The following is a 27,239-nucleotide window of genomic DNA, read 5'->3' as shown; positions in this document are numbered from 1 at the left end:
GCTCTTGTGGATAGGCTTAAAATTTGCTTCCTTTTAGCATATTTGAAGTCCACAGTCAGGAACTTTTTATGGTGTCTTTTACGACATATTAGCTAGAATACTTAAAACAAGGGAGTTAAGTTTAAATAAACAGCTGCAATTTGTTTTCTAAGCAATTTACTTTCTAAATTAATGTCTGAAAAAAAGGCCACGAGGGCTACTGTGGAACAGCCACAGTTACTCCTGCAAACACACAGTATTTCGGTTGCTTCCAGTTTGGATCAATCCTAAACTCAATCCTTTATAAAGAGAATTTAGATAGGGACAACTGAATATGCCATTTTATCATAAGGTAGAATACCAAAAGCATATAAATCTGCTTAGGCTAAAGAAAGGCCAAACTTACATGACACCAGTTTAAGCCTTACGTACTCCTGAAGCATGCATTTAAAAGCCCAGCTGAAGTCTGTTAAAATAATTCCAGACAGACTCATCTTCTAATTTAACCTTTGTCTTTGCACTTGGTGGGGGAGAAGGAATCTCTGCATAAAGTTTCACCTTCTAAACTGAAAACGTTCAGCTTCCTTCTGGCTCACGCCTATACATCTTGTGGCACAAGAAGCACGATATCGAGAGAAAACATGGGGCAAAAGAGAGACCAGATGGAAGGGAACAAGAGATGAGCTTGCAGACAATTCAGGCTAATAAACACCCTAAATTAGACAACAAATTGGGGAAGTAGCATTTTAAAAGTTCTCCTGTTAGAGCAGCACAATCTTGAGCACTAATAGCAAAAGGAATTTTTCATCTCGCTTGAAGTTTATCTACAGCTACAAAAATACAGTTACAGTGAACACTATTAATTTAGGATCACTAAACGACCAAAAAGGTTTTTGTCCAATGTGATTTATATCTGACTACAACTGGAAGTGGTAAAAGTGCATGTAGTCCACTGCTTCCTTACCAGAAATTGCTAACTTTATACGATTTCAACTGTACAATGTAGAAAATGTGATATTCAAAATTCAGGTCATTTTTGCTTAGCACATTATTCACATAAATAGCTGCAGGCTGTTGTGCTACCATTAATTTTCAAGAAGCAGATGAGTCAAATCTTATTTTTGATAGAAAGCTGCAAGATGCCTTCAATCAGACAAAGGTAATCATACTTCAGTAGCTGTTCTTGTAATTAAACCATATTATAAAGTGTCAGAAGGACAGAAAAGCAGGGCCAGAAGGGAATTCAAAAGGTCATCTAGGCTCCTTCCTGCCCCTGCTTCAAATCAGCATCAACTCTTAGAATGCCATTGCAAAACTCTCCTTGCAGCACAAAAAAGACATTTTAGCAAGTGTCTAAAGCCTCTAAGCGCATTACCGAGATTACCAAGGCTTTTAGAAAGATTTTACATAAAAACTAAGACTGCAAACAACTCTAAAAAATCTGAAAAAACTCAATACAGAATTGATTCAGAAATGAGGATGTTCTAATATTCACAAAAAATGCCATTAAAAGCCTAGGAAGCACAGCACGTTCAGCACAACAGTAAGGTCTCATTCAGCTACCACCCATTAATTAATAAGAGACTAACGCATTAGCTTCTACGATAGAATGCAAAATAGATATCATTCCCTCCTGAATAAATGTTTCATAAAAGCAATCAAGGAATTTCAAGAGGTGGAGTTTTCTTAATATCATCACACCCCACTGGGAATACACATTTGTCTGCACTTGATAATACCCAAAAAGCATAATTATCTCTCAAAGACATATTGTCACAAAGTATTACTTAACTGGCACTTTTGTTTAATCTCCTTTATTTGTATAAATACACATGTCAAAAAAAAAAAAAACTGTTTTATAATTCTCCATCTACAACCACACATTAAACGCCTACAGAATGCATCAGCATTTCAGAACTCCGCGTCAACACAAACAAGAGAACACAATTAACTTGGTAAAAATCTATGCTATCAGCATTTAGAAGTATTCAGCAGCATGTTAGTCCATACATACAAACTTACATTACAAGACCTTTATTCTGCTTGCTACCAACACCACCAGACACAATCTCCTCCTGTATCACGGTACTTGTTCTGCCGGGCCAAGGAGAGTCCCCATCAACACGTATATCACACTAGCATCAAGATTAAATACAAGGAAATTTAAGCCAAGCATATACTAACTGGCTGACTCAATAGTTTCTCACATCATAAGAAAACCATGAAGCATACTGTAAAATACAGTAATCTTAGAACAGCAAGTCCATGACAGACAGAATTCTACCAAGACAGAGTGCCATGGGGCACCATGGCACTCTTACAGATCAGATAAGCTGCCAATTCATACCAAGTTATTTCTGACCCCAAAAGAGGTACCACACTTTTTCTAATTCACTGAATACTTCTTGGCTTTTTTTTATTCTCTGCAATTCAGAGGCATGTGCCACATCAACAGGTATTAGGTATTAACTAAAGGTACACAGTGTTTTCAGTAGTAAAAGCCTGTTATTTAAAAGCTCAGATACCAAGGTGCAAGCTCAGGATGTTAGATTTCCTCTAACAGTACACGATTGCACAACCTCTTCGAATTAAAAAGGAAGATATGTTTCCTGATGATGAACTATACTGCTGAAAGGAAAAGACAGGGTCTTGAATTAGAGCTTCTGACAGGTAAGTTAAAAAAAACCACACACACACAAAACTGCAATATTTTCAAGTTAATCAAATCCCATTTCTGAGCTGCATATAAACTGTTCTTCCAAGCACTGCTACTTGCCTTTCTGAATCTAAAGAGCCTAGGTCACATAATTTAATCTTTGACTCATCATACAAAGTAAATCACACCATTCCCATAAGACAGCATATAGGTTTTAAATAAATTCTATGCACCTATGTAATCACCAAAAACTACATTTTAAAAAATAAAAGGTAAAAGAAAAAACACTGTATACATCCTAGTTTCAATAGTACTAGTATTGCACAGATTTGTAGGGGAAAAAATGATGAAAAAACTTTTCTTTTATGGAACACAGAGATCACGCCATGTTAACTTTATATGGGGTAGTCTCCAAAAAAATTAGGATCCTAACAGCCCTGACACACAGTTATTTCTGCACAGAGGCCTGTGAGGACTACAAACGTGAATAACAATTGTAGGAAGAGGCCTTAAACCTGGACATCGAGAGGACGGCATGAGTTAGTGCCTGCTCCGCACCTCTGATCAATCCATGTCATAAAGGACGTAACAAAGAAGATGTTTTAACCGGGCGTTCTCCTGGCCACAGGGCTAACTCTGGTGGCAGCCGCAGCGGTTCCCAGCTGCGCTCCCCCGCCGCCCACCCCACGGGGAAGCGGGCGGCGGCCGCCTCCTCCCCGGTGGCGGCTCCGTTTCTGCGGGCCGAGGTAAACCCTACGCAGTTTCGCCGATAAATTCGTTACCCGGTTACGGTATTTGAGGAACTTTGGGATTAAAAGGCGCCGGCCCACCAGCGAAAGGCAAAGGCCGGGCGCACCCTTCCCCTCCGGACTGCCTCCAGTTTTACACACGAACACACCGACACCCCCCCCTAACCCGACCCGGTGCAGTCCGTACCGGCCGGGAAGGGCCACCCGGCGAGCCCCGAGGAGGCGGCGCCGCCTCCGAGGCCGACAGGACTCGGCCGCTCCCGCCCAGCGCCAGCCGCCTCCAAGCGGGGAGAGGGGCTCGGAAAGCGGCGGGCACCGGCAGGGCCGGGCCGCAGTCCTCCGCGGCCCGCGGGGCACAGCCCAGCCCAGCCCGGCCCCGAGCGACCGCCCCGCACAGCACCGGCCGCAGCGGCGCCGCCTCCCGGCCCACCCCGGGGGCAGCGGCGGACAATGCGCCTGGGGCCCTGCGGCCCCAAGCGTCCCCCCCCACCTCACGCACCGCCCGCCGCGCCGGGCCCAGGCTCGACCCGCCGCCGGCCTCCGTCCGTCCCCTCCCCCCGTCGCGCCGCGCCGGTACCTGGGCGCGGAGCGCGGCCTCCTCGGCGGCGTGTCCGGCGGGGCCTGCCCCTGGCGGCCCGACCGCCCCGGCTCCTGCGGCTGAGCGGCGCGGCTCCGGTGGCTGCAGGCAGAGGCGCGGCGCAGCCCCGGCTCGCCCGGCCCCCTCCCCCCCCCCCGCCCCGCGCTCTGCTGCGTCGCAGCGGCCCTTCCCTCGCCCGGCGGCGGCGGAGCGCGGCGGCGACAGCGGGCGGCGGAGCGCGGCGACACTTCCGCCCACCGCCGCACGCCAGCGCCCCCTGCCGGCGCGGAGGGCCGAGGGCGGCGCCCGGGCAGCAGCGGCGCGGGAAGCCGGGGCCCCGCGGAGGGGCCCGCCAAAGGACCCCGCGAGTGGGATCTGAGCCCCCCCCCGGGGAAAGCGGGGCGGGGGCCGCACCTCCCGCCCGCGGGGGGCCTGCGCCACCGGCCCCCGGGTGGGGCTGCCGGTGCCAGAGCGCCCCCACCCCCGTGGCTGCATGTTATTAACATTCAACATTTATTACTGTTCCTTTGTTGTTATCCGAAACGTATTATTTATTATTTATTTAATTCTTTATTAGTATTATTTTATTTAGCCTTCTTTTTATTATTTCTTATTATTTAGATTTTATTATTTGGTATTTATTGTTTTATAATTTTTCTTCATTCTTCATCTTTCTTATTATTCCCCCCTCTCCTCTTTGCCCTAACCTCCTGCAGACCTTTTGCACCCTCTGCACTGTCAGAAAACTCTTTTTTTTTTCCCCTGTGTCACAAACCTCAGGGCTCAGATGTGGGCTTGTGATGCAGCGTCATCCCTTGGACTTGGACTTCAGCCAGCCCCACACGTCAGGTTGCTGGTGAATTATAGTCCAAAGGTTTTCTGCTGGTTCCCATCGCGGCGTGGAAGGGCTTCGGGCTGTTTCTGTGTCTCTGGTAGGTAATATTCATATATTACTCTTGCCATGACAAATGCAGATTAGCCTGAATTGAAAAAAGCCCACATCTCTCCCAGCATAGATCAAGTTGGTATTGTCCGTTAGCGCAGTATAATACACAATGTGATTTTAAAACAGAAAAATATATTTTTATGGAACAGGTCATGAATTTCTTGCAAGGTATGAGGTGAAACCTTGCCCCGGTGGGTCTGATGCATTACTGCCATGCAGCAGCGTGAGACTTGCTGGCCTGGTTTCCCGAGATGTCCTTAAGCTCCTCATGCTCTGCTGCACTGTACAGCTACAGCTGACAGCTTCTGTCTTCAGCTTGTTATTAATTACGTGTCTCCACATCCCTTTCCTGCACTTCCCCATCGCATCACTGGGGAGGGTTTGGGTCAGGCTTCTCAATGCAATAATTTTTTTCCTGCAGCAGCACGTTGCTGCTCTGAACTTCACGTGTCGCGGTCGCCTTGTCTGCCATACAAAAAGCAAGCAGCACTGGGTGGGCAAAGCTGCCCCCTGCAGCCCCACAGGCTCCCACCAGGACGTTGCACTGGACATGGCAGCTCTTGCAGGGTGGCTTGCGAAGCTAGGCGTGGACGGGCTGAAGCTCCTCTCACCTAGGTTGTACTCACAGCTAAGCAAGCTCATATTACACAGAGTGAGAATTTCCTCTGGCCACAGTGAGGTGTGTGGGCAGGTGAAAAGCAAAAGTAATTTCTGTAGCGATACCTGAATTAGTGCAATGGGGTTTGCACAGGGTGCTGGACCTACACACTCCCCTGAGGACCGACCGCAGGGTCTCCTCTCTTTCCCCACCCCTGGCAGGCATTCCCTTCCCCCTGACCTGGAAGTTTACCAAATTAAAAAAAAACAAAAAACAACCTCAAATGTAAACAAAAATAGTCTTCATACCCAGACAACAAATACCATCCCCAGCTGTCTCAGAAATCGCAGCAGTCTGGCAGTGCTTGGCTGGCATGCCCAAGCAGCATGCTTGGTCATTGCGCTGCCCCATGTGTTGCATTTTTTGATGCATGTCCCATGTACTCTGTGCTAGCTGTGTCTTTTAGCAGCCTGGCAGCAACCTCCAGTATTTCACAGTCCATCTTCTCACCCGCATGAGATGGATTTTCATTCGCGGACCCTTTGCACATCACCACTTGCAATGCCCCATTGGCTTTGCTGCGCAAAGTCCCCTTGTTCTCCTCCAGCTTCCACCCTGGTAGCTCCCTGGGCTTGACTGCAATGTCCTGCAGGAAACAACTCTTAACAGCAGAAGGACAAGCTGATTAAAGACAAAGTGAGATTCCTGGTGCCATCGCTGATGTGGAAAGACCTTGTGGAACATGTGAAACGCTCAGCCAACAGGTGTTTTATGTGTGTGGATCAGCCTGCTGTGTGCTATGGCTTGGACACAGGGAAATGTTCTGACCACACTTGCCACTGCCCCTGTGTAGGACAGCATGGAAGCGCAGAGGAATTTGCACTGTGGTGTGGCTGAGCAGCTGCAGCAGCGCTGGTTTGGTGGGGATGCTTCCCTGGACTGGCACCGTGGGCTCTGGGTCTAGCCTGGCAGTGTGCCACTGCCACTGGGGGCTACCCAGCCAGCCCTGCTGTGCTCAGCACCTCACCAGATAGGACATGGGGTGTAAGCAGGTATAAATATATATACAATATATATACATACATATATATACACACACACAATATATACAATATATATACAAGAGCAAGTGTGTGTGTGTATATATGTATGTATGTATTATTTACTTATTTATTTGACGGTGGACTTGATGATCCTAGAGGTGTTTTCCAACCTTAATAATTATATGATTCTATTTACATATACTTGCTTATATTCTCCATATATATACTTGCTCTGATATATACGGAAGATAAAGAGACGAAGCAGCTCTGGACCCGGAGCAGGCAGGGGGACACGCTGCCTATGCAAGGTGATGGGGCCTTGGGGAATGGCTTGCCTAGCTTGCCTGGGCCCACAACGTGCAGTTGGCAAAACGTTAGCAGTTTGTTTGTCTCGCTTGTGAGCTAGGAACAATTTTTGTCAAAGCCAACATGGGAAGGGTGTGTATGTCTGTGTTCAAACTGTTAACCTGTAATTATGCTGAAAACATTCAAGTTTAAACAGATAATGTTCAGGGTACTGACTAGAGAGAAGAAGGAATTAAAGGCAAGTGCCTGTACAGGGACTCAACACAAGCTCCTGGAAAATAGACACTACTGCTTTACAAATGACCATTGGAAAAAGGATCATGCAAGTAATGGGTTCAGTGCAATTACCATCCCCATATACTATACTGCAGGGAAATCCCCAAGCAGAGCGCACATGATTTTTTTCTAAGCTCTTAGAAGCAGGAATTAAATTCAACATGTGAGAGAGCATTTAGTGCACCAGCTATTCACTAATTCACAGCCATGACTGAGCCATCCATTGTGAATTAATTAATTCTTGCAAATTAGGAAGTGAATAAACGTGATTAAAAAATCCAAGTTACTTCACTGGAAAAAAAAAAAAGTAGTTAGAAAGGCAAGTACTCAGGTGCTTTGCTCCAGAGGGACGGACACCTGAATGACATGCTGGGGCTTCTGCTGCTGGTTTGAGGCCCTACGGAGATCTGCAGCTCAGGTTCAGCTCCTCTAATCGCCATCCTGCACCAAATTGCCATCTTGCAAACAAATGGCAAAAGTGGGGAAAAATAATATGTCATCCTGTGAAATTCATCCTCCTCCAGGCAGCTCTGTTTTGCTCACCTCTTTCCTTCACTTGACCGTATCTTACCCAGAGCCCCTGTGCCCTGCGCAGGATGGTGGGTCCTGCATCGCAGCAGCTAGGTCTCCCGGACCAGCCTCCCTCAGCTCTCTCTGAGGCCAAGAGCAGATGGAGGCAGGGAGGCTGCCAAGGGCACCACGGGCTCCTGTGGTTGAGCCAAAAACCAGACTGAGCCAGTGCGTCCCTGCAAGAGCATCATGCTTGCAGGATGTCATTCACACCGAGCCGGTTTCTTTAAGACAGCGGCAACACAACTGCCTCTCAAACGCAATTTTCAAGTAGGTCCCCAGCAGCCCCAGGGGTCTCTGTCCCACCCTGTCCCCAGGGATCGAGGCTTATTTCTTAATCCCTCTGCTGCACCCTCCTCTCCCTCAGTACTTCAGGCAGGGGAAGTAGCACATCACCTGGTTTACCTTTTCTCTTTTCCAGGCTGTAATGCAGTAGGACATGCACACCCTTTCTCTTTGGAGGGTGTTTCCTTCTCTCCCCCACTACCCTGCTGCAGGGGCAGGTCCTGAGTGCCTCTCATCATGTCCTGCACGGCGTCCCCCCAGGTCTCGCAGCCTGCCACGTGTTTTTGGATGTCACTGCCCATAGCCCAAACAATCCCAAGCAAGGTAAATGTCACTCCTACAAAAAGCCCCATGTCAAGTTTTACTGGCAGTGGTGCACATGAGAGCTTCCCAGCATGACCCTCGTTTGCACAGAGCCCAAACCCTCACGGACCACTTGAGAAAATAGTCTAGGTCTTCTTGCCAGCTGCCTTGGCAAATATACAAAGAGAAAAGAACAAAACCAATATCCAGTTTACGTTTCAATTGGGCATGGGCATGCGTTGGTGTGACCAGAGGCCAAGTTCCTGGTCCCTGACAAAGCATTTCAGGGAAAAGGATTTGGGGAGGAAATATTAGGAGTAGAGATGACTGCAGTTATGCTGAATATCTTCTATTTAAAGTTTGGAAGAACAAGAATCCTGAGTCTTTCCACGGATTTCAGACCAAGCTGAAGTGGCTGAATTTAATCACCCAGGTTTCACAAAATGCCTGTGACTGTTCCTGAAACTGTGTTTCACCCATTACTGGCTGGGGATGTCCACTGCAGACTCTTAAAGCTTTTGTCAAAGAAACATCCCTGGGTGAACACTTTGTTACCTTTCAGTTCATTCAATTAGTACATAATGAGCAGACTCACACACCACAAAACCTGTTTACAGTAGAAAGCACAAATAAATGTAATTGTCATACATATCAATTGGGGGCTTTTCCTCACAGGGATGCCCTGCTTTATCCTCAATTCAAGGTGCCACTTCAGAATTAAAACACACATAAAAATATTATTACAAATCACAACAACTAAGGGTAGCATATAAAGATTGTCAGAAAACAAAAACAATTGCTGGAAGAATCATATGAAAAAAATCTGTTGCAAATTCCTCTCCAGGACAGCAAGAAGAGCAGTATGTCATTCCACAGAACCATGTCCTTTCAATAAACTTTTTTATTACTGCGGAACAAATGAAAGTTGTCTATAAAGCACAGCATCCATTCCAGGAAGAATCTAGTACTAAAGCCAAAACCAGACTTCCATCAACATGGTAAACATGAAAGGAAAAACAGCACCGTAGAAGAATGTATTTCCTGAGTTTAAAAAAAAGGCAAAAAAACAGTCAAATGCCTCCATTAATTCAACAGAACTGGAAGCAAACACATCTACAAATTCCAAATCATGCAGAAAAGACACGAGGCTGTGAACACTAGTGAAACAATTAAAAAGAATATTCCATATATTGGCAGGAGCCTTTAGTTTTCATCCTTTTAACACTTGTAGGCAATGGCAGAAGATGGCCTAGGTCCAGGAACCTGTGCATGTGCCCCCCAGGCAGATAGCCCACATGGGTGTTCTCGCTCAGTGATGTTTTGCTCCGCTAGTCACCCAACATGCCTGAATGAGCATCACCCCTGTGAGCCAGTCCCATTCCATGTGTCCGTGGCAAGGGCTAGCTGCTACATGAAAATTTCATGAGGCTTTGGGAGAAGAGAGGCTGAGCTACCACGGAGGTACTGCAGGAGCTTTCTTTACCAACCTGAACCTACCCACCAATCTTTCCGAAAGGACTGCAGTTCTTCTATTATTTCTCAACACTTTCATTCTCCCGCTTTTACCAAATCAATTCTAAAATAGAAAATTATTGAAGGAGAAAGGTTTTTGCTGATTATGCCAGTAGGTTAAGGTTGAAAGCCAGGGAAGGGGAACTGGAAGCCAATTGCTCATCCACGCGGAAGCTGGCTTCTTTCAGTGACTCTTCCTCAGGCTCAGCACTACCAAAGCAACTGGTGGGGGTTTCTTCCAGATCCTTTCCCTGTTCTTTTACATTTTAAAGACATTATGAACCAAGTTTACTAACGGTTCATTTTTGTCTAGTGCCTGTTAAGCTTTGAAGCCCTCACCCTCTGCATAACGCTGCTATGCACTTACTTGGCACTTTACCCCTTCAAAGGAACTTTGCAGAAACTAATTAATTAGCTCCTACACCAGAAAACTGCGGCAGTGAGTGGCATGGGCTTAGTGCTGCTGTTCAGCTAGGTTTGGTCTCAGCTGCTGTGAAGCCAAGTTAGCACAGGAGCCATTGCCATGTCATTTGACCCCTAAATCTATGTCAAGCCACTCCAGCAAATATGGGTAGAGACCTTCCCTGAGACGCTCTAAAGCTTTTCTGTGTCTCTCCTCTTCTTCTTCCTCCCCTTCCTCCTCCTCCCCTCGATGGGATCACTGGCTCCCACAGAGGAGGGACTCCAGAGCTATTCCTGTCCCCACCTTCAACGTCAGGCACTGCTTTTGGGAGGACCTGAGCCCCTTTCCCCCAGCTCAGTGGGATTCACCTTTGAAAGCGAGTTCATTTACGTTCTACGGTGAAATTTGTATCTTCTGAAAATCGTCTGTGTGCAGGTATGCAAGTGAGTTGCTGTCTGCATGTGTGCATATGTATGCATCAGGAGCGGGGAGACAGGAGGAGACATCACCTTCGAAACACAACAAATCACCCAGCAGACCATAGGTATTTTTCTGGAAAACTCCTTGGGGAGCTCACATGTGTTGTGACCTCTTGCTTTTTGACAGAGCAAACCCAGGGCACAACTCCTAATGTTAAAAATAGACAAGAAAGAAAAAAGGGGTTGTGACAGTGGGGTTTTTGTTATTATTTTTACATTCCTCATTATGGAGAAGCTGAAACAAGTGCAAGCTCCACTTTTCCCCTTCCCAGACTAGCTCATAGGAACATCACCCACCTTCTCGAGGCTCCTGGCTGCCACCTCACCCTGTAGGGACTGTGGGCACCCTTCCACCAAGCAACCATGCCCCAAGAGATAGCAGGGCTTCCTGCATGCTTTGGTTCCTCCAATGGAATAGGAAATCCTCATCCCTATATAAAGGACAGGCTCTTAGATATAGTTGGAAAGGAAAAAATTGAATAAATTAGAGAGGAGAGAGATGGTTAAAACCAGGCAGTATTTATAAAACAAAACAGTATAAAACTTCTTGCTTTAACTGGTAAAAAATTTAGATAGAAAAATATGGATACAAAAAAAATAGTTCAGAGAGAAGGATGTGTATAATTTATGTACAATCCAGGCTGGACTTGGCTCACAAAGACTAGAGACCCTGCAGCTCATGCCTTTCCATCTTAAACCTTTGCATTTTCTGCTGTCCCAGCAGCAGCTGAGCTCCACTGAGACTAAACCAGCAAGTGCAAAAAAAAAAAAAAAGCGAGTGTTTCCCCACTTCCTTGTGTGCTGCAATCCCGGCCTTGCAGCACCAGAAATAAGCTGCACATAGGAAATGCTGCTGATAAGCCCAGTGCCCTCCCGGCTGTCCTGCTGTCCCCTGCAGCAGCAGCCCACCTGCCCATGGCCCAGGACAACACACTGGCAGGAGGGCTGCAAGTCGCTCTCCCCGCAGAGCATTAATGACAACTGGCCTCGCTGCCTTGTTTGTGTTGACAAGTTATGTTCTGTCAGGGGGTCAGGATGTGGTGTCAGTACACGTATACACTCATACTGAAAAAGAAAGCTGCTAATGGCATGTGGCCAAGCCAGGATGAAACCCGAGTTTACTCACAGTCACAGAAGAGATACTTGTCTCACAAAGGTGAAACATAATCCAGAGCCTTCTGCAGCCTTGGGAACCAAGAAGCTAGGAAGAAACAGGCTGTGTGGGATGTGCAGGGGCTGGGATACAGGATGTGCAGGGGCTGGGGTATGGGGTGCTAAGCCCCAGTTCACAATGTCTGGGGAGGCAGGCACCCATGCAGGTGTTGCTGTGCATGTGACGCTTACTGAATAAACCAAGTAGTTGCTGCATTATAGACGAAGCTTGTTATCGGGGGACACGTGGTAACATTACACACACAGAGGGTGTGAAAAAGCCCAGAGCTGCCCTACTGAATGAAACAACTCCTGGCATGTCCAGTGGGGAAAGTTCAAGAACCCCCTTGAATATTCCCTCAAAACCCCCTACACCCTCTCTGCCAAACTTGGCTCTTCCCCCTCGTACTCCCACTTTGGCACAGGCAAGGGGCTAACCCTTATCAGCATGACACCACCCACACGGCTTATCAGATCTTCTTCTTCCTAAAAGGCGCTCTCGGCCTAGAAGCCGTGTTGCAGGCAACAGCTTTCTGGCTGCAAAGCAGCAGATAAGACTTCCTCTAGAGCCAGGAGTGCTGCTAACCCATCAGACAAGAGACGTCTTGAGCAACAGCAGGAGCATCAGCTGATCCTTAACACAAAGGCTGGAGGGGGAGCGTAAAAGAAAAGCTAAGAATTACTCAGCTGGTACCAGCCTTGTAATTATTTCCTATCCCAGGAGTCCACTCCCAAAGATGGTAGAGCCAGCTGGTACTGAGGGAGCTAGTGAGGGGATAGCGAGGTTTGGTGCTCTCAGTAAAGGAGCTGGATCGAGAGAGGTCAACAGCATTTCCAGAAAATGTCCTATGCCAATTCTGGACTTCCCCCATGATGAAAATACTGCAGGTAGCACTGTCCAATGCCATAGACGTCCTCTCTCCCAGCCCTCTGCCAAAAACCATGACCAGGTACAGGCAGTGTCACCCCAGCCCCAAGGATTTAACCGGCACAGCCTTCCAATGCAGAGAGTCTCTGGAACAATATTCCCCAGCAGAGCCACAGCTCCCCTCGCTGCAAGCTTTGACAGTGCCTTCAGTCCCACGTCCCATGGTGGATGGTGTCTGCTGCATTGGGGTTGTGCCTTCAGGTGATTCTCCTTATAGTAGCAAATGACTGTGACTGCTTTCCTCCACACCCCAGGCACAGATAAATCACTCTTGCTTTTCTGCCCCAGCTTATTTCTAGCACTAGCGTGTCCTGGCCAGGCCACTGGACATGTGGTCGCCCACAGACCACGCAGCGCCAGCCTGAGATTAGACACGGTGAGTCCGAAACTGAGGCCAGCCTGGAGATGTAGCCTTCGTTCCCCTAGGCAATCCAGCAGTGAGTAATCTCTGAGAGGCTGTGGTTTACGTGCCTGCATGCCAGGAGCCAGCCTCCCTGCCCAGGCACCGCCTGCACCCTCCGGACCTGGCGCGTCCCATCACTGCGCCGGCACGTCCTGCTGCTCCTCACGTTCCTCTCTTGCTGTAACATCTTGGGATCAAACCACCCCTGGTTAACACAGGGCTTCAGGATGGGCTGCTTGGGATTTACAGCTGTCGAGAAACCTGCAGATTAAACCTCTTCATGGAGAGCTTTACCCCTAATTTTTAAACCTCAGCCTTGAAACAGAACTGACCTTCTAAAAAAACCCCGGATTAAAAACTCTTTATTTGTCATGACTAAAGCCCCCGTAAAAACAGCCTCTCCTGGGTGAGTGTTTGCTTACAGCAAGGCAGGTCCAGAGCCCGTCCCCAAGAGAGGGAGCACAGGGTGCAGAGGGTGCAGTGAAGTTGCACATCAGGGCCAACCAGCTTCCCTGCTGGCAGCAGCTGCTGCCCCCAACTTACCCTGCCCGCTGCCTGCCCACTCCCACAGCTCCCAAATCTGCACGTCGCTCCTTGCTTCACAAATCCTGTGTCACTGCCTGTGCCAAAGGCAAAGCCCCTGTGATAAAAGCAGACCCAGCAAAAACACTCACAGCTGGGAGGGCTGGATGGGGCAGGACATCCTAAGCATCCCTTCTGTCCACCTGGCAGCCTGCCTACCGGCACCTCTTGAGGGCCAGGGACCCACACTCACACACCTCAGAAGAGGGAAAAGCAGTTGCTTAACTAGGGACAAATCCAGTCCAGACATGTCCCCAGCCTGGAAAGAAGAGGTGGTCCTGCTGTGAGCCCTGTGTGTAGCACATCAGGTAGTGTTCAAGAGCACCTGCTCCTCTCTTCCCCCTAGCTCCCCCGCTATCCCACAGCAAGTCCATCCCTGCAAAGGCTTGTCTGCATTAACAAGACCATTTTGTCAGCCAGCCAGGGGCCTGGGTTGGACTCAGGGGCCACCTCAGTGCTGCACAGGCCTCCTGGTTACTTTTCGCAGGTTGTGAGCTGGTGTCCACAGCATCGCCCCAAGTTGCAAGAGGCAACAGGGACCAGCCTGGGCAGGCGTGCAGGTCTCCAGTGACATGCAGCATCCTTCCTGCAGCACGGGGCTCCTCAGCCCAGCTGAGGTAGCTCCTGCTTCCCAGCTGCCATGCAGGGAGGGCTCTGCTGATAGCAGGAACGTGGGGGACACCCAAAGCATGGGCTTGGGCTGCTCACCCCAAAACTTGACCTCCAAAGAGGCAACACAGCTCCATCTCACTGGGCTTTCCCCTACAGCCCAAAGCAGAGAAGAGGCACAGCTGCCCCAGCTCAGGGCAGGCTCGCCAGCAGGAGCAGCTCTCCTGCCCAGAGCCCAGAGAAAAAGGATCGGGATAGAGATGAGACAGAACAAAACTTGGAGGAATTAGAGGAATAATCATGGAGCTCCTCAGCTTCAGCAGCAAACCAGAATTACTTATTTGCTTATGGGAATTTTCTTGGCTCTGCTCCCTTTTCTCTACTCACTTTTTTCCTATCAAGTGTCTGAACTAAAATATTAACAGCTCTTATGGCAAAAACTCATTTTATATAATTTTATTTTACCAGCCAGAGAGAAGAGGACAGGATGAATAAATACTTCTTTCTCTCAATATTTTTGGTTTATATTAAAAAATCCTCTTTCCTCAACATCAGTTTTACAGGGATCTCTCAACTGGTCCTAATCAATAGGGTTGGGTTGGGCTTTTTATTATTATTATTATCTTGGCAGAACCTCTTATTAAATATGCTTCATTAAATGTGCGTACAAAGTTGCTGTGTCTTGCCACATCCTTGCTCTCCCATAGTTGCTCCTCTCCTGCTGCCTTGGCCGGGGGACTCACTAGTGCCTTGGCCGGTGCACGTGGGACAGCCCAGCCCAGCGGCAGGTACCTGTCCTCCAACTCTTCTGCTGCCTGACACCATGGGGCAGCCAGCTCCCATGCAACTGGGTCTGCAGACTAGCTGAGACCATTTAGCACCTCAAGAAAGGTGGTCCTTGGCCAAAACGCCACATTGTGTGCCCCAGAGGGAGCAGGCAGAGGGCAAGGAGGGGACACCCCTTTTCACAGCCCTAGGGACACCACAAAATTCCCTCGTCCTGTGGCCCCTGGCTGCCCTGAACCCCTCCCCAGAGGGGCTGGGGCCGCTGACCATTTCTCTGCTGGTTATTAGATTGTTCACGGCTCTCAGGTTTGTTTGAATAAGCCCTTTTGTTTGCTGGTGCTTTCCCACGTCCCTTCGTTCACTAGGCAGTCGCGTGTCCCGAGTCAAAGAGGAGCCCTGGCCGCCAATCCCCAAAGAAAGTTTTCTTCAGAGCAAGACATCTGCGTCGGAGGGAACCTGCCAACATCTGCCACACTTTCCCCCTTTTCAAGAGCCTTTCTTTCCCTCTTAAAAAGTGCAGGAACAGATGTTAAAAGTTGTTTTCTTTCTCCAGGGTGTGAAATGTAGACAAATAGCAAAAAAGAAAACTCCAAGCCACACTGACCCCTTTCTCTTTCTTTTTTTTTTCTTTTTTTTTTTTTGTTTTGTTCTGTTTTGTTTTTTCTTTATGGAAAGCCCAGGAAAAAAGGGAGGCTTTGTTTATGAAGGAGAATCCCCTTTTCAGCAAAACCTGGCAGTGGGCAATGCAAAAGGAAAGCGGGAATCTGCAGAAAGCTGCCTTTAAAGCTCATTTGCATTGGCCTGTTGAGTCCCTACAATCCCCAGAACAGATGTCAGCCTTCCCCCAAACGCAGGGCAGCTCTCCTGCCCGCGCTCCCCCTGCCTCCAAAATAAAGGCCTTTGCCCTCACTGAGAGGTGTAAAATAACTGTTTACAGCAAAAGCTGCTCTTCTTTTTCACTGCAATGCTGTCTTACAAATGAACCTTGAAATGAGCTCACCCAGAGCAGATGCCAGCGGGCAAACCAAGGGTCTTGCCCTGCCGAGGCTGGGAGCTCAGCTGCCCTGCGTGGGCTGGGCATGGACCATGGCTTGGCACCAAAGCTACTGTGCTGTTCTTGGCCCCGCATCTCACCCAGCTGTCCCCAGCACTCACTGCCTCGCCACCAGCACCCCCCCTGCCTGCTTGCTTCATGGAAGCCACTTTTCCAGGGAAGCCTGCGTGCCACCCTATCATAAAGCATCCCCCTTGACCGGGAGCTCGGTGGCATCTCACAGGGCAAGGAAAGTGGGAAGGAGGGTAAGACAGAAGCAGCAAGCCCAGACCAAAGAAGAAAGGCGGGGTTAGAGTGAGGCACTGGGGCTGGGGAGCCCCAGAGCCACTAACACGGGGGGTCACATGCAGCACCCCAGAGCCATGCCCAGCCAGCAGGGGATGCCAATGGGCATGGGACATGTTTTTCAGAGATTTTAGGCAATTCTGCATTTGCTGACACCTCTGTGATGCTTGGCTGGACCAGCAGCCTAGATGGTCTCAGGCTTCCCCCTGCTGCCCTGACTGCCTTGGGAAGGTGCCTCTTTCTGCACAAGGTGCTGGTGGAGGGGTGTTTGCAGGGGGGATGAGGGACGACTCCTCTTCCCCACCCACTAGCCAAGCCAAACCCAGCTAGAAGCTGTGTGCCCAGGTGATGGACAGGTGCTTCCAGCCTTGAGTACCCTAGCGAACTGCCCAGAGCCAGGGGTGCACCTGCTCTGCACCCCCCTACCCATGTGCAGGGCAGAGTCCTACCCCAGTCCGCCTACTGCCTCTTCCGTGCCAAGCTGCTGGAGTCATGTGGCAATATGGATGCCTCAGCTACACCTTTTATAAACACCGGCCATGCTCCACTTCCCAGGGTGGGCTGGAAAAAGCTTGAAAAAACCAAAGCAATCTCCACTCATGAGCAGCCAGGGCTGGCTGACATGAGGGGCTCCCACACGGGTGGTGGGACCTACTTTTTCTGTCTGTGTGGGGGACGCACCTGAGATAAGGAGCCCATCCCTCTACCTGGCACAAAGGACAATTTATTAAACTTCCCCTCCCAAACCCTCCTCTCCCAGCTCAACCACCACACTGGCCTGTCTCAGGATTTCCCCTGTGAGCCCTTGACAAGTAGGGCACTTATAAAACTGGCTAACTGCACCCCAGTTCCGCATTTGACTGACAAACAACCTCTGCCTGCGAGATACCTTGTCTAGACACACGTCTTCATGGTGAGCCCAGGCAGCAGGGCGTACAGACATGCTGCAAGTATGTTTGCATTTACACACACGCAAACACACACCCACGCAGTGTTTAAGCAAGGGACACGATGTCCTCGCTTTTATTGCTGGGGTACATCCCCACCCACAGCTGGGGTTGGGGAGAGAGGGCTCTGCAGCCGCAGCGCTGTGCTGCGTGCTGGGAAAACCCACAGGTGGGTCTGGATGGCTCGCGGTGCTTCTGAACCGCTGCAGCCGCTTCCTCTCCATTTCAATAAGGTGACACATTTGACACCAGCCCAAAGGCCTTCACCTGTGGGACTCAACAGGACACTGCCAAATCCTGGTCATTAGCAAAGCAACCATCAGAAAGCAAAAGCACAGTCATGAAAAAAAGCCTTCATACTCCCCCCCCAGACCAGGCAGAAGTGAGGAAGCATAGAACTGCATTCTCATCCTGTGCCAAGTCTCCTCCAAAGGCCCATCTGCTTCTGCACTAGCATTTCAGAGGGGCAAACTGAAAAACACCCTTTCCCCCAAAGCCGCCCAAGACTCCTTGCAGCACAGGGGAAAAAAATTAAAGAAATAAAAATCCCACAGAACTAACTCATCTCTAGGTTCATTTGCATCTGCAATGGTCTGTAAGTTTAATACTAAATTCTACACAGCAGCCAAAAACTAGAAGAGTGATGTATTTCCTACATCCAGCTGTGTGCAATGGAGAATTTGGGTTCCCAAGAGGTAAATACAGTTCACATATTTTCCCTAGAGGATTTCTGTGATGGAAACAACCTTCCTACGGGCATCTGCTGTCAACAGTTTTTAATCGATCATCATTCCCTTGTAATAATAATTCCTGGGAGCAGGAACTCCTAGCTCAAGTACTCTATTATTAAATTAAAAGGCTGCTTCAAAGACATGAAATGGCTGGGGCTCTGGTTAGCAGGTAAAAAGAGGCATCGCTTCAAGGGGAGAGTGGGGAAAAAAGATGGGTAGAAGGCATTTTCCCAGGTGTAACCCAACCGCTTCCCAGCTATTGTTTCCCTCCCTGGGAATCTGTGCAAATTGAGCGAGGAGCCGTGCAAGCTGCTCAGAGTGCGCCCATTTTCCTTTCCTTCTTCCCTAACAAAAGAGCCCTCCAAAGCCCAGCGTCAGAGGCTGGACATCTGTCGCTGTTTGGGGGGGCCGGCATGGTCATTGAAAAGAAGCAGTGACCTGTCAGATTTGATTGATGGCCACAAACCTTCGGGCTCGACCCCTCGTGTGGGAAAAGAAGTCCCGCCAAGGAAAGTCCCCTTTCACATGCTAATTCTGGGTTATAAATACAGCAGAGGAGCAGTGGAGCAGCAAAGAGCCTGTCTCGAAAGGGAACGACCCACTGCCTGGGTGCCTCCTTCCCATCCCATCCTCCCGGTGCCCAGGGTGGGCAGGTTGGATTACAATGACCGCTGCAGCCACCACCGGAGGCACCCACAAGCTCACCTGCACCAAGGAGGAGAGGAAGGTAGGTCCCCTCCACACTGCTGCAGCAAAAGCTCCATGCTGGCACCAAGCACATGAATGAGGAGTGCTGGGGCTACAGGCACTGAGAAATGGGGCAGTTTTCTTCCTTTTGTTATAAAGATGCTTTTTCTGAACGTAACCATGTGGGTGTTTCTTCTGCATCCTTTTGCTGACTTAGAAAGTCTTCCCTCTGTTTGTTTCATGTGGGTGAACTCTGCTTAAAATGAGTAGAGGTGGGAGAATTGAGACCTGATACCATCTAAGGGATGGGCCGTGACCGGAACACTCTCCATCTGTATCGTGTCACCCGTGCTGGCTCCACGCAGGGGCTGGGGCTCTCTGCCCTTGCCAAACTGCAGCAGGGAAAGAAAATATCAGTGGCAATTTTTCCTCCTCCTTTTCTTTTCCCTGCCAGTTAAGGAAACCCCTCATTGAGCGGAAGCGAAGGGAAAGGATTAATAACTGCTTGGACCAACTGAAGGAGACTGTTGTGGGTGCATTTCATCTGGATGTAAGTGCTCATTTTTATGCTGCTTTTTGTCCTTTTTCTGGCCGGGGATTCGTTTGGCGGGGGGGTGTCTCTCTCCTTCGAGAAATTAAGCATGGTACAAACCCTTCATTGCCTCTAAATGCTGCACTCTTTCCTTATCAGCAGTCTAAACTGGAAAAAGCAGACATCCTCGAAATGACAGTGAAGCACCTCCAGAACATCCAGAGCAGCAAACTGATGGGTGAGTGCCTGGTCCCTCACCCTGCAAACACGGGCAGCACTGGGGCAGGAAGGTGCCAGCAGGTTTTATCTGCTGGCAGCTTGGCAAAAGCATTTTTCAAACCTGTTGAGGCCCGGGCTGCTGCTTGGGTTTGGCTTTCTCCACTAGATGGGGAGATGGAGCTGGGCACTGGTTAACCCACAGAAGGTTTTTTTCCTTCCAGAGTTGCTTTCTGCTTTTTGCTCTAGTTTTGCCCTTGGCAGTAGGCAGCAGGACATGGGGGCAGCTCGCACCCTGCATCACCTTCCCCCTGCACCCTGCAAATGATTCACCTTATAGTAAAGCCCAGTCGGCTTCAGCAATGACCCCCCAGGAGCCTGTGCACGCAGGAAACCTGGTGAATAGTTTTAAGCAGGAACACAGTGGGCAGCTTTTACCCACTCACCAACTCCCCTTGTCTCCTCCCCAACACAGCTGACTCCAAGGTGGGTCTGGAAGCCCAGCAGAGGTACAGCACCGGGTACATTCAGTGCATGCACGAGGTGCACAACCTCCTCCTCACCTGCGAGTGGATGGACAAGACCCTCGGGGCGCGCTTGTTAAACCACCTGCTGAAATCCTTACCCAGGTCTGGCGAAGATACCTGCAAAGCAGCAGTAAGGTCTTCAAGCCCATCACAGCAGCCTCCCTTGATGCCAAAAAGCCCCCTGAGCCCTAAGGGGAGCACTCAGGGAACAAACCCATCACAGGAGCACTTCTGCCCTGCAGAGAACAAGCAGGTTTCAAAAAATTCCTTCCAGCTGCTGCCATTGTCAGTTTTCAGCCAGGTTGAGGCTGCACCTCCCAGGCAGGTCCTGCAGCCAAATTTTTCCCATAACAACCCTAGAATGGGGTCATTAGATATGTGGAGACCATGGTAAAGTGTGTTTTAAAATGTTTATCCTAACCTTAGACACTCTTATGTATGTATCTTATAGATATGTTTCTTTAAAACACTTGTGGAGCAAGTCTGTTCCTGTAGGTGTACTAAAGACCAGGGTACTTCAAGCCGAAGTAAACCTATGTGTAGCCTGCATTGTAGAAGGCTGCTATTATTTTTTATTTATTTAATACATCTAAATTATTGTATAGAATCCTCCCATGCTCTTTAGTATATATTAATTATATAGTTCTTTTGTCTTACATTCTTAAAATAATTAACTTCCTATTAATAAAAATACAAGACAACAAGCAACAACCCTCTCTGGCATCAAGCTTACATCTCAGACCTCACATAAGCCACTGAGATTACTTCATTGGATAAAGGGGTAAATGGCCAATTTCTTCTGCTTTTTACTTTTACTATTATCCCTGGGCAGCTGTAGGAGATTCCGGTTCTGATTCCTGTAAAAATGCTGCAGTGATTAGAAAAAGAGAGAGGAAAGGAGAGACTTGGTTTGGACTTTTTAGGCTGTTTAAGAATGCTTTCTGGATTGCTTACTCTGGCTGTGCTGTTCCCAGCCACCTAGACATCCTGACAGTACTGTTAAACTAGCGAGCTACATGTGTGTGTATATATATATGTTACATAGAGTTATACTTAGGGATTATTTTTTGTTCCTGTAACTAAAAGTTCTAAATAAACTTTTGGAAGATAATGACTGATACTTCTCTCAGCCTTGTCCTCTCTGCTCTGAATAAATAGTACTTGGGGATCTGCTTTTGTTTTCTTCTTTCACAAATGTTTTTTCCTGAATGTGGTTGAAGGAGATGGTTTGGGTTTTGCCCCTGATGCTTTGAAGATAAAGCAGTGTGCACCACACACATGCGCGCACACACACAGACAGAATCATCTGGATCACAGTAACACTTAAAAAGTTATGAAAGAAATAAGGAGTTGGATTTATCAACCCAGACCAATGCTTTAGCTTTTACTTATAAGGGAATCACAAAGATAATCTAAAGGGCAGAAGGTAAAATTCCCTGCAAATTGGACCAAGGAGACTGCAACAAATCTGCTCGGCTTGTTGGCAACATTTGGTCCCAGTTTTTCATCTCAAAGGCAGTTAAAACTTCATTACAGTTAAAATAGAGCAAGGAGCTCTTAAACAAAAACGGTGCATACTAATTAACGGACCTGCAGTTTAGAGGGGCTCATTATGCAGCGAGATCTATTTGATGATGTGCCAAGGGAGTGAAAACCATCACCTCTGGATTTAGCATCTTTTTCTGTGAAGCTCTCCCTTTTATCCAGCCCTCTTGAAAAGCCATTAGGAGCAGTGGCATAAGGGTGGTAGGAGAAACAACTGGCCTACACATGGCTGCATGGAGACACAGCAGGTTTCTTCAGCCATGGGGTCAGAAGGCAGGTAAAGACACAGAATTGTACAGATCTTACCGCAACCTCGGTTTCCACCTTCCACCTGAAAATTAGGACTCCCCCCGTTACTGACAGGAACCTCCCAAGTGACCACCAATACAGAAAATAGATCCACACCATCCCATCACAAAAATCCAGGTGAGGGTGGGAGCTGGGGCCAGCCCAAGCAAACAGCCACAGCAAAGGGAACAGAATACTCATGGGAAGGGAAAATTTTCAGGGAAAGCATACTGCAAAATCCTGGAACAGGAAAGACATTAAAGACCTTCATGGTTTATTATCACGCATATTGCTGAGTTTAGATAAAGCCCCCATCCCACAGAAGCCCACATGGCTGTACCCACCAGAGGAACCCCCATCCCCCAGTGCTGGGGTCTGCACACCAGTAGGGTAGATAAGAGGAGCAGATGGGGCCTGAAGTTTTAATTTACTTCTAGACGGTGTCAGTAATGCATCTCATGGCACTTGTGGTCACATTATTGTTATGCTGGGACAGGCTGTGATCAAAATATTTTACTATGGTTTGACAGCATCAACTTAAAAACATACTTTCCCTCTAAAAGCCATAAATCCCCAGTGACTATAATTATCGGCTATAGTTACCATGCTGAAAAGAGATCAGTAGGAAATATGTATTTCTTACCATCTCTGCTTGTTTACTTTGTGCATTTGAAAATACTTTGTGGTTAGTGAGTTTTATTATTTCCTGTTTCTAATCAGTAAGTTTTTTTCTGTTGTGGGTGTGGAGGGAAGGGTCACATAGCAGCTGGCAAGAGAGTTTTAAAAATAGAAAAGTGAGACTGCAATACTCGGCCAACAATCTCCAGGAACGGTTTTAGTACAAGACACTCATTTTTCATTGCCTTCATTTCAAACCGATGGTGACTTTATACGATCTCCCTGTCCCGTAATGCTGCAGGAATCCATTGCGAGTCACTAGTTTTCAGTAAAGAAACATTTTTTCAGAAAGGCAGAAGATTACTCATAGCACTTCATATATACGAATTTCAGCTATTTTGTGTTTGACAAAGGAGCTCCGTACTTACTTCAAGCCCATCCAGTCTTACCAAAACCAGAACTGTAGAAGAGCAATAATACTTTGCTCTTCAATATAGACACCTCTCCACTGACAGCTGAAAAACGCATTGCCAGCTACTAACATCATCTCCCCAGGAAAAGGAGGCATTGAGATGTTCTCTCAGCCAGCTGGCTAATGCAGAGGACATAGCTCTGTCCTCGAAGGTCAGTGTTTGAAGCTGCATCATCACACACACTTTTGGACACAGTAGCAGGACCCATACAGATGTTATTTGCACATCTGCAGCGAGCACCAGCAGTTGTGGCTCTTGGCTGCTGGGTGTGCCACAGTGCAGCCCAGGACTCAGTCCCTCAGCACCCAGATGAGCCACTTTCAAGACTGCACCACCATTCCCATCTGGAACTGCATGCCCAAGGCATTAGGGGTTTGGAGGCGCAGACAGCGGGGATGCTGTACACCCAGGTCTTCACCTCATATGCAGACTGGAAATGGCTAAGACGAGCACCCAGACCAGATTCCTCAGCATGGGCATGGCCAGACAGTCCCATTTGCTAGAAGCGGTCACAAGATGCATCACATCTCACCCAGCACACGCAGCGCTGGGACAGCCTGCTGCAGATCTGGTCTTTGTTTGTCCCCTGCCAAAGTGCTGTTCCAGATGCATATTTGTTAATAGAGCATTAAAAAGCAGAGGCCAGTTGCTACGTACACAGGGATGCGCGGAAGGCTGGACCCAAGGCATCCCCCATCTGCCTTTGATGCAAAGCAATTACAGATTTATATAATAATGTAAGCCCAGATGGACAAAATACCCATGTGCATAGCAGCTCCCTTTATATAAATTGCACTCCCAGACCAGTTCTTATGGAAACCCACAGGAAAACTCCCACTTATTTCTCAGAAAATAGGACCAAATCCATTCCCATTAGGAAAGTACAGAGGCTTATGAGTATGTAAGAGAACTTATGGTCCTACCATGCTGTCTTCTCCCAGATGCACACAACCCTTGGGGCCTACGAGCATCCCTGCCTTTTCCCTTACTCGTCCTCCCACCCCAAGGGCATTGAAGCAACCTCCTTCTGACCTAAACAGTCCCAGTCACCCACAGCAACCAGACAAAAATGCTTTAGGGATTTAGGAGTGGTGCTGAGCCCTTGCAGATCATTACCTGAGGGGGCTGAGCACACTGCTTAAAAAGGGAACATGAGCCAAATTTTCAGCTGACCTCTTCGTGGAGTGCTCACTTTGGCAAAGAGGAGGCTCTGGGCTGCTGCTGTGACCTTTCCAGGAGCCATGGAGGGGCTCCTAATCCACTACACTCACAAGCAAGCCACTTCACAAAACCCCATGCAAAACCAGTTCTGGGGAAAAACGTTTTCAGAGTGATTTGAACCACACTGCTATGGCTGTGACTGCTTGTAACTTGCTAGTGAAGTGCTCCTCTTGGAAGGGAAGTGAAAACAAACCCACTGACAGCAGAACACCAAAGACTTCACTTTCATTTTATATACGCCATTATCTCACAGCTTCCAGTGTATACATTCCTGTCTTAACAGGGACATGCTCATATTTCATCTCATGAGAAGTAATGTTGTGTTGAGAAACTAAACCAAAGTCTGTCACATTTTTCAGAGCTTTCACATACTCATGAATAACCCAGCAGAAGCTGAAGCCAGCTTGGATCTGATCTGCACTGCTGAGATGTTTCATTTATAAATCGCAGCCCTGGTGAGAACGTGGCTTGCTGCCTGAGGCATTATCGCAGACCTACCAGAGCCTGGGAACTTGCTCTGCTTCTGAGACTCTCCTACAGTCCCTGCATTAGGAGTCACAAATCCTATTGCACATTTGGAGTTAAAAAGCATGGTAGACCATTTTCATCAAGTTTTCTATGGCTAGCACCACCAAGCAAATGGACTTCCTCAATCAATCCCACATCTGCTGCCACAGAGAGATCTGGTCCTCTAGAAAGAGCTCAAAGGGGCTCTTCTTTGGGGCTGGAGGATTGTCCCTTCTGCTCTGCCAAACAGCAAATGTCCTCAAGGAGAGCTGGGAATGATGCCTCCTCTCCAGGGTCTCCTTCCAGAGGAGGCCAGGGGAAATGCCAGGGCAGAAGCTTCATGGTTGTGGGAAAGCCACTCAGCAGGGAGCAGCTTCGCTGGGGTAAGAGGAGGGATGGAGAAACTACTGTCAAGCTATCCCTTCCTTCACTAGGAGCTTCCTAAATTCCTCTCCTCTCTCCATCTGCCCCTATCCAGCATCCCTTGTCCTTGACCGTACCCACACAGAAGTCTGCTGTAGGATGACTTCTCACCCAAACTGGCATAAAAATGCAACCTGGTTTTAAACCCACAGCCTGCAGCCCTGAAACTTTTCTCTGTGTAACAGGTCTAGATAGTTCAACTGTAAATTTGTTTGCAGAGAAGAGAAACCTAGTGGCCAGTCTTGCTACCCCATCAGAAATGCTGTCCTGTGCTATAAAGAGCTGGTTTACTGCCTTTCAAAGCCATCCAATGAAGTGCTTGCCTCTTCACTTTTATCCTCTCCACAGACATTTGCAGCAGCTCTCACATGCTCCTGGCAAACCCTCTGTATTTAAAAGCACAGGACTTAGCCAGCTGTATGAAATAAGGCTTTACATGAACCGTGCAGGCATTTCCACCTGGCATGGCAGCCGCTTTGCCCTCCTGCACAGGCTCAGTCAGGACGCCACTCGCCCTTGCGGCCCGGCCAGCTGGGCTTTGCACAGCACCCTAACAGGATTATCCAGGGACCTGGCCAGCTGCTGAGGAGCCATCTCTCATAGCCTTGGCATCCCCAACCCCTGAGACAGCATACTGCAGCTTCCCAACCTTTAGCCAAGATGTTGCTGTTTTCCAAAGCCCCAGTGCTCTCCAGGAGATGCATTCCCATAGGCAGGTGAAGTTCATACCGTTCTGGGCCATGAGCATCAGTTTTGGTAGCTGCTGAAGCGAATGGAGCAAACCCTGCTGGAAGCACCTTCCTGCCCCTGTATATCCCTCACCCTTTACTCCAGGCTGCTCCAGTAAAAATGTTTTGCAGTTGAAAAACTAAAAAGCTAGAAGCAAGCCCTACACAACCACAAAACTACAAGGTGAGAAAAAAAAAGAGTGGCTCTGGAAGGCCACTTCTTTTTGTCTCAGGCAGCCAGTGGATGGAGTGTGGATCATACCAGGGAGCAGGTAACCTGCAACACAAACCACATGCAAAACTGAGCTTAGCAAACAGCTTAGCTTTTCCCCAGCAACCTCTCCACATGGTCACACCACCTCTCACTGCTCAAGCTGTTTCTTTCTACCTCCTATGGTCTGAGAAGGGAGGAGGGAAACAAGCACTTCCACAGAGTTCAGAAGAGCAGATGTTAGGCAGGACAGTGAAGTGAGCCAGCAGAGCCATGGCTGAGCTCCCTGGGACAGAGGAGCTCACACAGCAAGGGCACAGCATCACTGTGCAGGAGCTGGGACTTTCCTGGGTTCCTCTGGGGCTGTGGGAACAACCACTCAGGAGCAATCATATAATCTCAAACCTCTCTGCCCCCTGCCCTTCCCTGCCCTACCCTAGTTAGCCTACGTGAGTATTAAAGTACAAAGCCAAGCACTTTAAGATATGTGCTCTTCCCACTGTGAGAACAAGCAATCCACATGGGATAGCAATCACATCACCTCATGCACTCCTGAAAAGTGCTGAGATATTATTTTGATAGGTGTGATAGAAGAACCGTCCAGACCACTGAACACAATGAAAGCAATACCTGGACAGACAGGTTCTCCAAACCAGACACATTGCTGTCAAAATCCTCTGGGGAAAAGGAGACCAATGCCTCCCAGGGTTTCCCATAGTTTGACACTGCACACATGAGCACACACACGTTAGAAGACCTCTATGGCAGCCCAAGGCTTTGTCCTCCCTCATCCATAAGAACCCATGAGCAGAGAGGACTTTCCAACACATGTTCCAAGACACAAGACACTAGGGGAAAGCCCTAAGTCTACCAGTATAGCTTATCTCACCCACGACTTTGGACTCGGTGTTGATTGCTCTGTGGTTTTTCAGAGCAGACGCAGTTAGAGCAGCAGCTAAGCATGGCCCTACAAGACAGCTGATCTTGTTTGAAGCCCACTTGCTCTGCACCTGAGCTTTTCCAGTCTCCTCCCTGGGAGTGATGATTGTGTTCATCTCAGAGTAGATGAAAAGCACTAGCAAGATGCCAGGGATTGCAGAGATT

At 48.5% G+C, this 27,239-nt stretch overlaps 2 protein-coding genes across 4 annotated transcripts in view; one reads left to right on the top strand and one right to left on the bottom strand.

Moving 5' to 3' along the window:
- CAB39 (calcium binding protein 39) overlaps positions 1-4,165 on the bottom strand; it is a 42,934-nt gene extending 38,769 nt beyond the window's left edge. The window contains exon 1 of one of the 2 annotated variants that reach the window (XM_075099310.1): positions 3,962-4,165. The gene's annotated coding sequence lies outside the window, so the exon portion shown is untranslated. Of the gene's footprint in view, positions 1-3,874; positions 3,930-3,961 lie in introns of those variants that run through there. The other variant, XM_075099311.1, reaches the window with a different exon arrangement.
- A 14,471-nt stretch (positions 4,166-18,636) lies between these two features.
- Positions 18,637-21,285, top strand: LOC142059519 (transcription cofactor HES-6-like). 2 transcript variants are annotated; one of them, XM_075098339.1, is made up of 4 exons: positions 18,637-18,886; positions 19,301-19,396; positions 19,541-19,616; positions 20,070-21,285. In XM_075098339.1, exons 1-4 carry the CDS (start codon positions 18,824-18,826, stop codon positions 20,513-20,515), a joined length of 681 nt encoding a protein of 226 aa, XP_074954440.1. In that variant the 5' UTR covers positions 18,637-18,823; the 3' UTR covers positions 20,516-21,285. The 2 variants fall into 2 exon arrangements, with proteins under 2 accessions (XP_074954440.1, XP_074954439.1); XM_075098338.1 differs by having other exon boundaries at positions 19,538-19,616.
- The last annotated feature ends 5,954 nt before the right edge of the window (positions 21,286-27,239 follow it).

This window comes from Phalacrocorax aristotelis, chromosome 7 (assembly GCF_949628215.1).
Source record: "Phalacrocorax aristotelis chromosome 7, bGulAri2.1, whole genome shotgun sequence".
Classification (NCBI taxonomy): Eukaryota; Metazoa; Chordata; class Aves; order Suliformes; family Phalacrocoracidae; genus Phalacrocorax; species Phalacrocorax aristotelis.
The sequence above is the reverse complement of the archived record's forward strand: the minus strand, read 5'-3'. Positions and strand labels throughout refer to the sequence as shown.

Bases quoted from the DNA above. Each gene is read 5' to 3' on its own strand.
- LOC142059519 (XM_075098338.1), top strand. From the start codon at position 18,824: ATGACCGCTGCAGCCACCACCGGAGGCACCCACAAGCTCACCTGCACC. The intron at 19,397-19,537 runs GTAAGTGCTCAT...TTTCCTTATCAG, and splicing joins TGGGTGCATTTCATCTGGAT to CAGTCTAAACTGGAAAAAGC. The intron at 19,617-20,069 runs GTGAGTGCCTGG...TCCCCAACACAG, and splicing joins CCAGAGCAGCAAACTGATGG to CTGACTCCAAGGTGGGTCTG.